Source organism: Microcebus murinus, chromosome 1, assembly GCF_040939455.1.
Source record: "Microcebus murinus isolate Inina chromosome 1, M.murinus_Inina_mat1.0, whole genome shotgun sequence".
Taxonomy (NCBI): domain Eukaryota; kingdom Metazoa; phylum Chordata; class Mammalia; order Primates; family Cheirogaleidae; genus Microcebus; species Microcebus murinus.
In genome coordinates, this window is record NC_134104.1 from 67,289,159 (window position 1) to 67,304,687 (window position 15,529).

A 15,529-nucleotide genomic window follows, 5' to 3' on the forward strand; every position below is an offset into this window, starting at 1 on the left:
TAAATTACATTAAAGTAGAAAAATAAATTCAAATAAACATGCTCAAATGTATAAAATCCTAACAAACCCAGAATGGTTAGCAAATACAGCATCAAAAGCTGATGAATTTCTAGGAATTCATACTATTTAGAGGTTGCATGGTAAAGGGAAACCATGACATTCCACAAAACTCATACTAATCCCACTTTTGTCTTTCTAATTTCTGACTTAGGGCATGGAGGAACTATGGGCTTCATTCTAGTCTCACAGGGATTTATCTTTTCCCTCACCTGGCAGCAAAATGTCCACTACTATCATAGAGGTCTCTAGCTTGCATTAACATGTTTCAAAGAAGGCAGCTAAGAAACTTTTGGAAAATTCAGGTCTATTCTGGTGTACTTGAGTGGAGTCTAACGTACTGAAATTTTAAATATCTATGTGCTTAATTGTTTTCCACTTAAACTAGGTGATGAACTTGGTCTACTCATCATTTCACAAGATTTGGAAATACAGCAATCATCTCCCCCATAACCCTGTGCCCCATCTCTAACATATGCCTCTATCCTGACTTCCCACATATTCTGTGTTCTCTTTTAGAAGAGTGAAGATGTTGGAGTATCTGACTTTTAATTTATCATTTTTCCCTTACAAATTATATTTCTAGCCCTGATTTCTCTCCAAAGCTTTGGCTCCATTATCTTAATTGCTTTTTATATACATCATAATCATATATCCTCCTCTCATGTTAAATTTAACATTAACTATACTAAACCTTTTCTCTCAAAGGTTCTTTCTTCCTAATTTTCCTAGCTTTGTGAATGCCACCACAATCTTTTCTAGTCATTTAGGTTCAAAAACTTGGGAGTCATCTTTAATCCAACCCTATATCCAGTGAATCACAAGTCCAATTGAGTTTTCATTTGTTTTTTTCCCCTGTCTTTTACCACTGAATGATTTTTCATTTGAAATGTACTTACCTATTAATTTGTTTTCATTTCTACTTCCATAGCCTTCTATTCACAGGTTTTTTGTTTGTTTGTTTGTTTGTTTTTGAGACAGGATCTTGCTCTGTCACTCAGGCTACAGAGCAGTGGCATCATCATAGCTCACTGAAACCTCAAACTCCTGGGCTCAAGCAATCCTTCTGCCTCAGCCTCTTGAATAGCTGGGCTTTACAGGTGTGTACTACCACACCCAGCTAATTTTTCTATTTTTTATAGAGATGGAGGTCTTGCTATGTTGATCAGGGTGGTCTCAAACTCCTGGGGACAAGCAATCCTCCCATCTCTGCTGCCATTACAGGTATGAGGCACCATGCCCAGCCCTATTCACATTTTAATTCTAAGTCATTTCATATACCAATCTCCTTAAACATATTATATCTTTCCCTATGCTCATGGCACTGTTGTCATTAAGACTAAATTCTTCTGCAAAATTTTTATGTTCTTTGGGGGTACAATTTACACAGTATTCTATGGAGTGGTGCTCCAGGGAGTATCTATGGAATACAGAGAGTGCAACATGAATAGTGCCAGATGCTCTGGTTAATTCATTTTAGCATAACATAATAATCTTACGAAGTATTATTAGCCTGAATTTACAGATGAGGACATTGAAGCTGAGAGTGGTTAACTGGCTGACATGTTGGCAAATGGTACATCCTAGGTTCCCAACCACCAGACAAGCTTTCTCCTCAATAAATATATATGCCTTAGTATCCCTGCTCATGTTACTCCTCTACCTTAAGACCCCCCCCCAATTACTCTTCCTCCTCTCTTCAAATCCTGTCTCCTTTCAAAGCCCAATTCCAATACCACTTTCTCTTCAAAGCATTTCTCATCCACTCAACTCAGTCTTCCTATTCTCTGAATGTCCACATCCCAATAGCCTAAACCATATCAATTAAGAAAAATATATTGCTTTATATTATTATCTTATTGTTTCAGTACATATGTTTGTGACTCCAAACAGAGTGTAAGTCTCTTCAGTGGAAGCACTGTGTCTTACATTTTTTGCTTCTCTTGCAATCCCTAACATTGGACTTGCCATATACTAGATAACTTAATAAACACTTGCTGTTTGTCTATAAAAATGAGCAAGTCAAAAAGCTAGTAATATATGAAAAAAACAGTAAACAAGATAATAAAGTGCTGTTTATAATAACAAAAAATAAACAACCTAGATACTCAACCATAGAGACATTAACTCAATAGCCTATTTTAACCTTTAAAACTTTAATTACATGGGCCAGAACAACATAGAAAAATACTTATGAGAGTATCAAGTAAAAATAGCTTAAAATAAAACTATTCATATAATTATGGCCATAAAAATAATAGACATTAACACAAAAGGCAAAAAAACAGTAAAATTTGCTACAGTGGCAGATCTGTAATACTGTTCAGCTTCTATGAAATTTGGAATGAATAATGATTTATAACAATGTTAAACCCTGGCATCATGTGCTATTTTAAATAGAGTAATACTTAAAACAACTGGTTTGGTAAAATGCTTACTATCAAAAAGACTTAATAACAAACTTTTAAGCTTATAAACTTAATAGTAAACAATGTTAAATTAAGATAATGGGGTAAGAAATGTAAGAGGTAAACACTGTACAAATCTTATTAGATAAGTTACTTTTTAGAATAAGAAAAATATGCAAATGTCAATTTTTAAAATATATTCTTATCAAGCAAAAGTAAACCAAAACTAAAAAGGGCACATAATTTAACCTAGAAAATACCACATGTACAAGAGACATCTTCCAAAACAAATGCAGTTTAAAGTAGAACAACAAAGTTTAGAATCTGCAAGACTGTTGCTTTGGTGTTAACTTGCATGCTCTGATAATGAAAAGATAACTGATCCTTTTCAGTGATTCCTAATTTTTTACATCAAAACCATATTTTCATATTACCTTACCCTTGCTAATAGTCCAGATTCTGCAACAGACTGCTCTTCTGGGACTGCCACTGGCTTACTCTGCTCAGTTGTGAAGGGCTGGTCAGCTTCATTTTTATAGTGATTTGATAAAGGTATCTTTGGTTCTAACCACTCGATTGTCGTTCCTGATGAAGTAAGAGAAAACTTTCGCTGAAACTTGCTCATAATCTGGAAAGTTCAGCAGATGTGGATTTTATTAAACAATTTTGTTTTCAGCCTACAAGACTAAAAGCAATTCAACCTGTAAAGAGACCCTGCAAGACAGCCACTTGTATCTCATTAGCATGAGCACCATGATTGGATATTTAACAACTGAGCAACTTGCGACTTGCAATCAGATACTATTTAAAAGAAATCAACTCTTACTAGAACTGAATTCACTTCTTGGGCAAGTCTGTGAATCCTGAAGTGTACTCCCAACCTAACAGTTGATTTGCTGTCCTCTTTGTATGAACCCTATCCCTCTAATCAAAAAGTATGCAAATTAGGCTTTAGAGGGTTCACAACTACAGTAGGAGTCTGGGACTGTAAAACAGTACAATCTGCTTCAATTTAGGATTAAAGCTTATTCTCAGCAGCAATCTTCTAAACAATCAAAATAATCCCCTGGATCTATCAAGAGCTGCACATATATGTCCTTCTTTTTTTGCAATCACAAAAAAGCACCATGTAACTTTAAAACTGAAAGACTCTTCTACTGAATAAATAATAACTGACCTAGCGAAGACAGTGGTCACATTTGCAAACCTGTCATCTTCTCAGTTAATGATTCAAATGTCTCTTGTTACCCTCAACTAGTTTAACAAAGTGGATTCTATGCCTAATCAATAATGGAAAATGTTCCATTTGATTTCAAAGGCTGATCTAGGTTTCACAGAAGCTTGGTTATAAAGGGCTATCATAAAGGATACTCAGACTACTACAGCAGAAATTTAAAAGAGTAATGAATTTACTCAGTCTATAACAAAATCCCAGATTTCACTGTAGGAATAAATTAAAAAGTGCCAGGCTACCAGAGCACCTTCCCTTGTTCAGTCTTATTTGGTACTGGGGAAATTCATGACTGGGAGAATGTCTTGGATATGGGTAAGTTCATGGGTACTGTTTTAAAATTTCAAAGAAATGAAAATATTTTGTTCCTACATCAAAATGTTTATTTTTAATATCAACATCCAGATTTCAGACAGGCTCAGTGGCTCACTCCTGTAAGCCTAGCACTCTAGGAGGCTTAGGCAGGAGGATTGCTTAAGGACAGGAGTTTGAGGTTGCAATAAGCTATGATGACACCACTGCACTCTAGCACAGGGGGGTGACAGAGCGAGACTGCCTAAAAAAAAAAAAATCCAGATTTCCTTACTTCCAAAAATAAAATGCACACAAACATTAAATTTAACAGATCTGTTTTAAGTGATTGCTCATCTGACTGGAAATCATAACAAAACTCTTTTCAAACCCATCATGAGTCTCAGGTCCCCTCTAAATCTGTGATCTCTAATCAGCGTTTGGATAACAGACATTAAGACCTTATTAAAGACTAATTTGAATTTAGGTTTCATTTTATTTTTTTGTCATCTCAAAACTTGAGTGGGAAAGCAATTCAGTTTTTCTTTCCACAGTTACATTTTCATTCTCAAGTGACTTAAAGAATAAATTTCTACAGACCTAATCTGGGAAATATAGCTATTTACACTGAGAAATACCAATGACAGTAATTCAGTTCTCCCAAAAACCCACAGATCTGTGCTCCAAAAAATAATGATACAATAGAACAACTTTCACTTTAAACACTTTTGTAAAGTTTACAATGTGCTTCACTTTTGTAATTAAAAAATGCAAATTTATACTATGCATGCTTCCTTAATCATGAAGCAAACATTTAAGAATAAGACTGTTTAATTTAAACCATATAAATGAAATTTCTAAGAATTTTAAAAATTACATAGTAGTTAATCAAGTGTTTTTTGAGCATCTAATATCTAGCACTGTGCTACTTGATGTACTTTCAAAAACTAAGTAGTATAAACTGGAAACAAACTGTTTCATTTTACTAACAAAATTATTATTACCAACACTAGAATTAACCCAAATTTCATAGCTCAGAGTAACTCTATTTTCCTATTTAACATAGGAAAATAATTAAGTAAACCAAAGTACATCTGTCTCCTCAAAGGAATATAATGCAGCTAATAAAAATTGTGTTTAAATTGTCCATATAAGGGGGGGGAAGGGTATTTATTGAAACCTTAAAATCTGTACCCCCATAATAGGCCAAAATAAAAAAGAAAGAAAGAAAGAAAGAAAGAAAGAAAGAAAGAAAGAAAGAAAGAAAGAAAGAAAGAAAGAAAGAAAGAAAATTGTCCATATAATCAGAAAATATTTTTGATAGGGTAAAATAAACAAAAATTAAGAATATAAAAGAAAAAACTGTGGGGGGGGAGCACACTAATAACATATTAACAGAGGTGCTTTCTGGTTGGTAGGACAATGCATGCTTTTGTTTCTTCTTTCAACTCTATGGTATTTTCTAAATTTTCTATAATGGGTGTGTTGCTTTATCACAGGAGAAAATTTATATTGGACTACTTACAATTCCTACATGGCACCAACAAAAGTCTGTAAAACACAATCAGGCTCTTCTCTTTGGAATAGCCTCTTTTCTACCTCTCACTCTTAAACTAATTGGTCTTCATAGCTTTTCTAGAAAGCTTTCCCAGACCTTTTCCTAGGCAGGCATATATTCTCCCATAGTACTTTGTTCCTATTGTTAGTAGCACCTTACATGTTATTTTATAGTTATTATTTATTTACGTTTCCTCCTCAAGTGAGCTATGAGTTCTTTAAGGAGAACATATATAACTTATTATCCTCTTTCAATATTGTCCTGATCTATATCCATAACAGCCAATGAAAATAGTTTATTGGCTTAAAATGTTGAATTTGGGCACAGATGAGGATGAGATCCATACCATATCCATCTAAGGGAAACTTTTTCCTGAGCAAAGACTCATAGATCTTGCTAAAATATCTTTCTTTTATAAGTAAGGGACGTCAGCTGCATAAGAGAAAAATGAATTGTTGCAAAATACTAAATTACTACCATTAATACAATGTGGTAATCTTATGAATCTGATTTATAGAAAGATTCATTTTTGTACTCCCATACAACATTCTTTTCCCCAGTACAATGTCAACAAATAGGCATTCTCCATTACTAGATACACACATTATTTTTTAAACTGAAAAGTGACTGATTGTTATGTATATTTGTATATTTATACACACACACATATGGAATAATGATGAATAGCAGACTAAACTGACTCTCAAAACATAATCCCAACATTTCTACTCTGGTCAATTGGATAGATAGATGGATAGTGATGCCACTAATTTTAACAGAAATCCAAGAGATGTGGGTTTTGAGTTCAGTTTTTGACATGTTCAGTTTGAAGTATCTAAGGAAACATTCAATGATATTAGATATGAGTCCTAAAATCATTTTAGAATCAAAAAAGGACATAATTAGAAAGAATTTGTGCATTAATGTGATTATTAAACCAAGAGGCTCACTGGTTTTCTATTTTTTTTTTTTTTTTTAACTAAGATTTTTCAGAAGTTAGAGTTACAACATATGCAGTCCTTTCCATGTTTTGGCCCTCATGTTAAGTCCTACCTTTAATCTATGACTCACCTGAAGGCAATGAGCCCTTCTGATGTGACGCATGCTGCAACTGGAGAATATGAAAGCAGTCATTTAAGCAGTTCATAGTTGCCATGGAAGTAGCTTTGAGCATTAAGAGATCCTGGTCCAAGGAACTAAGATGGCCAGAAGTAGGAAGGCATTCGATTCGTCTAATTAAGTCTCTTTGTTGTCCTTCAGCATGAGACATCATCTAAGAAAAACAACAATTCTGTGGGTCCCACTCATGATTTCTACATACATACAGTTGTGATTTTAATTATCATTTCAGCTTCTGGAGGCATTTTAAAAGACATATTAGGCTTAGAAATCTATCTTAAGTTTGGCTATTTTCAATTAGTGAGCATTTAATGGGGCTTATCAACTGAGCAAAAGACTGTGACCTTAGGCAGCTACAATTTTTCTCTAGAAGCAACAAAGCTCAAAAGATTTGCCACTTTTTATTAACAGTATTAAACAGTATTATATTCATAAAAGTCATCATTAATAAACATTCCAAAACATCTTTTAACAGCAGCATTAAATATTTCATTCTAAAGTAAAATTAATTTCCAGTGTAGGCTCTCAACCACTTTATTTTCACATCTCTTATCAGGCTCAATTTGAACCTACATTGAGAACAGGATGGTTTACCTGCTTCTCTTTCCTAACCTAACTTCCTGGTCCTGTCAGGCTGATTTTGGAGCAAATACTGGATATAAGCTTTTCAGGTTAAAATAATTTAATATACTCTGATTTGTTTAGGATCCCTGTCTACTTTTCCTAACAGAGCCAATGGAATAACAGTCATTGATGATCTACCCAATTTTTTAGATGAAAACTGTATGTATGATGCTTAATTACTTTCAGTTGTGAGCAGAAGGGTCTTAAATTGCCCATCCTTTGAACATTAGTTAAACTCACATAGAAACTAGCAAGGCTGGTGCGGTGGCTCATGCCTATAATCCTAGCACTCCAGAAGGCTGAACTGGGTAGACTGCTTGAGCTCAGGAGTTCAAGACCAGCCTGAGCGACAGCGAGACCCCCATCTCTACTAAAAATAGAAAAAAATTAGCCAGGCATGGTAGCAAGCACCCGTAGTCCCAGCTACTCAGGAGGCTGAGATAGGAGGATTGCTTGAGCCCAGTAGTTTGAGGTTGCTGTGAATTAGACTGATGCCACAGCACACTAGCCTGAGTGGCTTTCTGTCTCAAAAAAAAAAAAAAAAAAGAAAGAAAGGAAAGAGAGAAAGAAAGAAAGAAAGAAAGAAAGAAAGAAAGAAAGAAAGAAAGAAACAAACAAACAAACAAACAAACTATAGTGGACAGACTTAGCTTTCAGAGGCTCTGTTGCAGGTGATTTTTAATACAGTTCATCAGAGGGCTAGTGAAAGAGAGATGCAAAATGATCCCACCAAGCAAATGAAGTATATCATACATAAAACAGCCCCTGAAAATATGTACCATAGATAAGGAACATTTACCTTTCCCAGAAAAAAAAAGGTTTTAAAAGAGAAGTGTGGATATGAAGGTATATATAGATGCGTATGTGTACTTTGTATTTGTGTACCCCAAAGGAATACATAATATATGATTCCAGTTTTAGAAATTTCAAAAATAGGCAAAACATGCCTATTGGGTTAGAAGTCAGGATACAGAGGAAGGGTGTGGTGACGGAGAGGCATAAAATTATCTTCTAGGTTATTGGTAACATTTAATTTCTTGATCCAGGAGAAATTACATAAAGAAGTACACTTAGGATTTGTGTGCTTTTTTATGTGTTATAAGCCCATAAAAGTTTAATAAAGGAAAAAATCTTACCTAAGATATTTACAGAGTAATCAGAAATCACAATGTAACACTTGAAAAGATAAAGTGTGTTTCTTTGTGCAAAAGGCCCCAAAAAAGCCACCTGCTAGCACTGATGCTACAAATGAAGAGGTCTATGAAAGTGATATTCTTGGCTAGAAAAAATAAACTTTATAATTATAGTATAAATGTTAAAATTTAGTAATGGCTTTCTCCAAAACAAAATAAATGAGTTGATCACATATATTCAAAGAAATGGAAAAGTGATTTGTGAAACTGTTTAGTGATTGTTCCTGACACTATAAAACCAGTTCCTTGGCTGGGCGCAGTGGCTCAAGCCTGTAATCCTAGCACTCTGGGTGGCCGAGGTGGGAGGATCGTTTGAGGCCAGGACTTCTCAGTTCTTGCCTGAGCAAGAGTAAGAACCCGACTCTACTAAAAAATAGAAAAAAATTAGACGGGCAACTAAAAATGAAAAAATTAGCTGGGTGTGGGGGCACATGCCTGTAGTCCCAGCTACTTGGGAGGCTGAGACAGGAGGACTGCTTGAGCCCAGGAGTTTGAGGTTGCTGTGAGCTAGGCTGATGCCACCACGGCACTCTAGGGCAACAGAACAAGATTCTGTCTCAAAAAAACAAAAACAAAAAACATTTCCTTAAGAAAAAGAAAACTTCAGGAAATCTGAAAACTTGGTCAACCAATGTTTTGTAGCTAAGATATGGCAATTATGGTAACAGTAGTGGATCATTCAGGTAGCATCTAGTTTGTTTAAAAATCAGATTAGAACCATGATTTTAATCACTTGTGTTTTAAATTGTCTATCTTACTTACTGGACTGGTCATTTGAGCCCAGGAGCTCAGACACAGTACCAGCACGAAACATGCACTGAAAATGGAGGGAACTGATAAGCAGCGCTAGTAATAAACAGTAAATATTAAAATAGATAATTTTAATTAGGTAAAACTTTTGTAATATGTGTTCAAGCACAATATGACACTATTCCCAAGAGTCAATTGCTTTTGCCAACTGTTCCTTAATCTAACTAGATTTACCCATGGACTTTGACTAAAATGTCCCTTTCAAACTCACTGTGAATTATACCTGTGCATCGCAACCTCCTGGAGCTGGTTAATTATAGAATAGTAATTCTCAAAGTGTGCTCTGCAGACTTCTCAGGATTCCTTTCGGAGGGTCTTTTAAGTCAAAATAATTTCATAATAATTCTAAAAAGTTATTTGCCTTTTTCACTGTAATGACATTTGTGTTGATGGTACAAAAGCAATAGTGGGTAAAACTCCTAGGATGTTAGTGAGAACAACCCTACTAGTGGTCACGGTATTCTTCACCTGCCACGAACACACAGAAGAAAAACAGCCAGTTTTATTTAAGAATGTCCTTGAAAAAGCAGCAAGAATAATTAGGTTTACTGTATCTTGACTCTTGAGTACATGTTCTTTAAAATTCTCTAAGAGAAAAATGGAAGTACACACAAAGCACTTCTGCTTCATACTGAAGTACAGACCTTGCCTAGAGGAAAAACACTTGTGTGACTGAGCTGCAAGCTGAACTGCCCCATTTTTTTCACAGATTACCATTCTGATGTGAAAGAATGACTGACAGAAACTATGCATATTCAGGGTTAGGAGTATGTGGTAGACATTTTCTAAAAATTGAACAAAATGGGCCTATCACTTCAAAAAAAAAAACAAAACAAAACAAAACAACTGACAATATGACAGTATTTGTTACCAATATAAAATTTGAGCTTTAACTTTGGGAGGCCGGGGCAGGAGGATCACTTGAGGCCAGGATTCGAGAGCAACCTGGGCAATATAGAGAGACCCCAACTCTACAAAGAAAAAAAAATTAGCTAGGCGTGTAGTGCGCACTTGTATAGCCCTAGCCAGTCCTAGCCACTTGAGAGGCTGAGACAAGAACACCTGAGTCCAGGAATTTGAAGCTACAAGAGTGAGCTATGATCGCACCACTGCACTCCAGCCTGAGTAACAGAGTGAGACCCAGAGTCACCAAAAAAGTCACCAAAAAAGAAAAAAAATTAAGCTTTAAAATGAAAATGACAATTTTGGAAAGCCTTTATCTGCCACCATAGGTTTGACAGCTTTCTAACACTAAAAGCCTTTTCTGATGAGATTCAGAGAATGTTAATAAACATGAATTTTAGATACTGTATAATAAAATGAATTAATATGTGTAAGACCTGCATAACTCTATGAACTAATATCTCCCAAATGACTAACAAACTCATGGTGTTACAAAATCATGTAGAGGTTAAAGACCCATTCAAAGTGAAGGACCAACCAATGGATTTTCATGTAACGAAATACAAAAAAGTTCACTGATAAGTATTTGGATCTCACATTGCACTTAACATTTAGGAAACTACCAGTTGTCAAGTTTTAGTGCAGTATCAAAGAACAGCCATAATTATCTGACAAGGCTATTAAAATGTTCCTCTTTCTTCTGAGCACGTATCTGTGTGAGGCCAAATTTTCATCATACATTTCAACCAAAACAACATATTGTAATAAATTGAATAATACACAGAAGCAGATATGAGCAACATGCTGCATTCTATGAAGCCTGACATTGAAGAGATTGCAAAAATGTAAAGACAATCCACTCTTTTCAATAATTATTCTGGAAAAGATCATTTATGATAAAAACATTTATGTTAACATGTAATAGGTTTACTAATTTTTATTTTATTGAATATTTTATAAAATACTTAATTTTAATTTCTTAGTTTTCATTTATAATAAGGTAAATATCAATAAACTTAACCCATATAAAACAAAAGCTCTTTGAAGTCCTCAATAATTTCTAAAAGTCCTCAATAATTTCTAATGAAAGGGGTCCCACGACCAGAAATTTTGAGAACTGCTACCAGACTGACTTTGAGAACCATAAGTCAGTCTGGTATCAAAAATTTTCTCAATATCTTGGAAGAGAAACAGGGTTTGTACAGTCTCAAAGTATCTCCCCAAAGATATATATTAACTACAAAGGGAATATAGCAACTTTACAGTGGATAAATCCAGTAGAGGGCACCTTAACCACCTTACTAGGCCAGCATCACTAGTAATAAGACATAGTGACATCATAAACTACTTGATATGATGTACTGAGGATACAACATCTTCCCAAAAATGTATAATCTCATTCAAACCATGAGAAAGCATCAGACAAACCCAAATTTAGGAGCATTAAAAATAATAAATGATCTGGCCAGACGTGGTGGCTCACATCTGTAATCCTAGCACTCTGGGAGGAAGAGGTAGAAGGATCTCGCTTGAGCTCAGGAGTTCGAAACCAGCCTGAGCAAGAGCGAGAAGCAGCCTCTACTAAAAACAGAAAAATTAGCCAGGTGTCGTGGTGCCTGCCTATAGTCCCAGCTACTCAGGAGGCCAAGGCAGAAGGATGCCTTGAGCCCAGGAGTTTGAGGTTGCTGTGAGCTAGGCTTATGCCATAGCACTCTAGCTAGCCCAGGCAACAGAACCAGACTCTATCTCAATCAATCAGTCAACAAAATAATCTATAATTTTCATAAATGTCAAGTCATGAAAGGCAAAGAAAGACTGAAGAACAATTACAGACTGGAGGAGACTAACTAGAAATAATTAAATGCAATGTAGGTTCTTGAACACGATCCAAAACCAGAAAAAGAACATTAATGGAAAAGCTGCTGAAATTTGAATAATGACTATAGTTACTAGTATTTTTTCAATACAACTTCCTGATTTTGATAATCATATACTCTGGTTATATAAGATCATGGAAAACTGGGTGAGGGATACAGAGAAACCCTGTGCTGTTTTTCCAACTTTTCTGTAAATTTTAAATTAGTTCAAAATAAGAAGCTTTCTAAAAGTTTTCTCAGCTAGTGAAAACTGTTAATTATGGTTTTAGCTTAACACAAATATTTTTAGTCTTTGGCCTCAATAAAAACTGCTTTGGAAAGGCTTAGAAATTTTCCCAAAGGCTTTTACTTATTCATAAACTGCTTGTCACTCCCACAAGGAAATACATTTAAGCCACAAATTGAAACCAGATTCTTAATCAGGTGGCATGATAAACAAGACTAGGAAACAATATGCCCCCCAGGGACTAGATTATGATGATTTTAAATAATCAGCAATAAGCTAAATTTTAAAGGGAAAAGTGGTTCTGAAGTATTTTTTTAATATTTGTCTGGGCAACAAAAAAATGGTCTAAACACTCCAAAAGGATTCTCAGAAATAGAATTATTCCATTGGAACACAGAAATATTCCTAATGTAGTCATAATCTTATAGTTTGACATAATATGGCCTGAAATGCAAAAATACGAACATAGTAAAGACACAGACACACAGCTAAGACATTTTTTTAATGCACACGTGAGAGGGGTGGCAGTAGCACAGGGACTGCTAAACAACAGTCACCACCCAAACCTTAGAATTATTACTAGAGCCATAATTCAAGGAGACACTGCCATTGAACTGGTCAATTCTGTAAATTAATACCTGTCCTTCCCAAAGAGGTAGCTATGAAAATTTGGAGGCACACTTGCTCTATACACAAGAGCCAGAGTTACAGTAAATATTAATATGCTATATATGAAAAGTATATTTAAAAAACACAGGCTTGGCGCGCTGGCTCACACCTGTAATCCTAGCACTCTGGGAGGCCGAGGCGGGCGGATTGCTCAAGATCAGGAGTTCGAAATCAGCCTGAGCAAAAGTGAAACCCCGTCTCTACTATTAATAGAAAGAAATTAATTGGCCAACTAATATATATACAGAAAAAAATAGCCGGGCACAGTGGCACATGCCTGTAGTCCCAGCTACTCGGGAGGCTGAGGCAGGAGGATTGCCTGAGCCAAGGAGTTTGAGGTTGCTGTGACCTAGGCTGACGCCACGGCACTCACTCTAGCTTGGGCAACAAAGCGAGACTTTGTCTCAAAAAAAAAACCCATAAAAACACAGAACATGAGAATAAGAATATTGTAAGAAATTACTGATGGACCAGTGAGAACACCAAAATACTCATTAGAGATGGAAAAAAAAGAAAAGGTTGATCAAAGCCTTCACAACTGAAGAGAAGCTTACAGAGATATGACAATGGTCTCAGTACATCAGGTCACAAAAACTCAAGTACAACCAAACAGAAGGCCTCTACAGAGGATAGAGTCTCAAACACAAAAAGATCCCTTTTTCCTGAAAAATGTGTTGTAATACATGACAACTTCAACTATATGCTTTTTGCTTGTTTATAATTTTTAACTAAAAGCTACTGGCATACAGTGTACAACCATACATATCACAAGTGTATGGGCTTAATCAATTTTCATAAACCAAACACACCCAGACTTAAAAACAGAAAATTACCAGCATCCCAGAAGCCTCCTTTGAACTCCCATCACTAGCCATGATTGAAGAGTTCCAAGAATTTCATGGCTGCTTTGTTTTTTTAAGGGTTAAGGAACATGGCAAGGCGTGGTGGCTCATACCTGTATCCTAGCACTCTGGGAGGCCGAGGTGGGCAGATAACTCAAGGTTAGGAGTTCGAAACCAGCCTGAGCAAGAGTGAGACTCCGTCTCTACTAAAACTAGAAAGATTAATTGGCCAGATTTAGTTTGAGGCCAGATTTAGTTTGAGTTTGAGGTTGCTGTGAGCTAGGCTGACGCCATGGCACTGTAGCCTGGGCAACATAGTCACAAGGAAGGGAGGGAGGGAGGGAGGGACACACTTATGACACAAGGCTGCCCCTAAATGTTTTTACTTATTCTACCCTTTGTATCTTAACCACTTTCAATGTTTCCTTTTAGATTAAGATATAAGCACCTTGGTTTCTTTTTTCTTTTCTTTTTTTTTTTTTGAGACAGAGTCTCTCTTTGTTGCCTGGGCTAGAGTGCTATGGCATCAGCCTAGCTCACAGCAACCTCAGTCACCTGGGGGCAAGCGATCCTCCTGCCTCAGCCTCCCGAGTAGCTGGGACTACAGGCATGTGCCACCATGCCCGGCTAATTTTTTCTATATATATTAGTTGGCCAATTAATTTCTTTCTATTTATAGTAGAGACGGGGTCTCGCTCTTGCTCAGGCTGGTTTCAAACTCCTGACCTCGAGCAATCCGCCCACCCCGGCCTCCCAGAGTGCTAGGATTACAGGCGTGAGCCACCGCTCCCGGCGAGCACCTTGGTTTCCTTAAAAGACAAACACTGACATTTATCTACAAATTGAATATCATTACCATGGCCATTAAAAGTATACTGTTGGCCGGGCGCTGTGGCTCACGCCTGTAATCCTAGCTCTTGGGAGGCCGAGGCGGGTGGATTGCTCAAGGTCAGGAGTTCAAAACCAGCCTGAGCAAGAGCGAGACCCCGTCTCTACTATAAATAGAAAGAAATTAATTGGCCAACTGATATATATATAAAAAATTAGCCGGGCATGGTGGCGCATGCCTGTAGTCCCAGCTACTCGGGAGGATGAGGCAGGAGGATCGCTTGAGCCCAGGAGTTTGAGGTTGCTGTGAGCTAGGCTGACGCCACAGCACTCACTCTAGCCTGGACAACAAAGTGAGACTCTGTCTCAAAAAAAAAAAAAAAAAAAAAAAAAAGTATACTGTTAACTATAACTTGTGTATAAACAGGACTAGAAAGTGAATCAAGAGCTATTGTCTGTATATCTCAAGCATGCTTACTTTATCTCTCTAAACCTCAATTTCTTCATCTATAAACACAATCCAAAATAACTGGATAGGCCGGGTGCTGTGGCTCACGCCTATAATCCTAAATTAATTGGCCAACTACTATATATAGAAAAAATTAGCCGGGCATGGTGGCACATGCCTGTAGTCCCAGTTGCTCAGCAGGCTGAGGCAGCAGGATTGCTTGAGCCCAGGAGTTTGAGGTTGCTGTGAGCTAGGCTGACGCCACGGTACTCGCTCTAGCCTGGGCAACAAAGTGAGACTCTGTCTCAAAAAAATAAATAAATAAAAATAAAAATAACTGGATAGGGGATACAGTCTCCCTAGCCTCATGCCTTAATTCATTTGGGTGTCATGTTTTATATTTTCACCAATCCACTACATAGATATCTATGAATTCTACCAAATT

General features: G+C 36.4%; 1 protein-coding gene across 3 annotated transcripts in view; it reads right to left on the reverse strand.

Annotated features, from left to right (window-relative positions):
- OSBPL11 (oxysterol binding protein like 11) overlaps positions 1-15,529 on the reverse strand; it is a 79,351-nt gene that overhangs the window by 36,491 nt on the left and 27,331 nt on the right. For all 3 annotated transcript variants that reach the window (XR_012918984.1, XM_076002383.1, XM_012780422.2), the window contains 2 exons: positions 6,617-6,818; positions 2,905-3,050 (listed from right to left, as the gene is read on the reverse strand). Coding sequence is in view for 2 of the 3 variants with exons in the window: in XM_076002383.1 (XP_075858498.1) it covers positions 2,905-3,050; positions 6,617-6,818 (348 nt within the window). In the remaining variant the exon portion in view is untranslated. The remainder of the gene's footprint in view (positions 1-2,904; positions 3,051-6,616; positions 6,819-15,529) is intronic.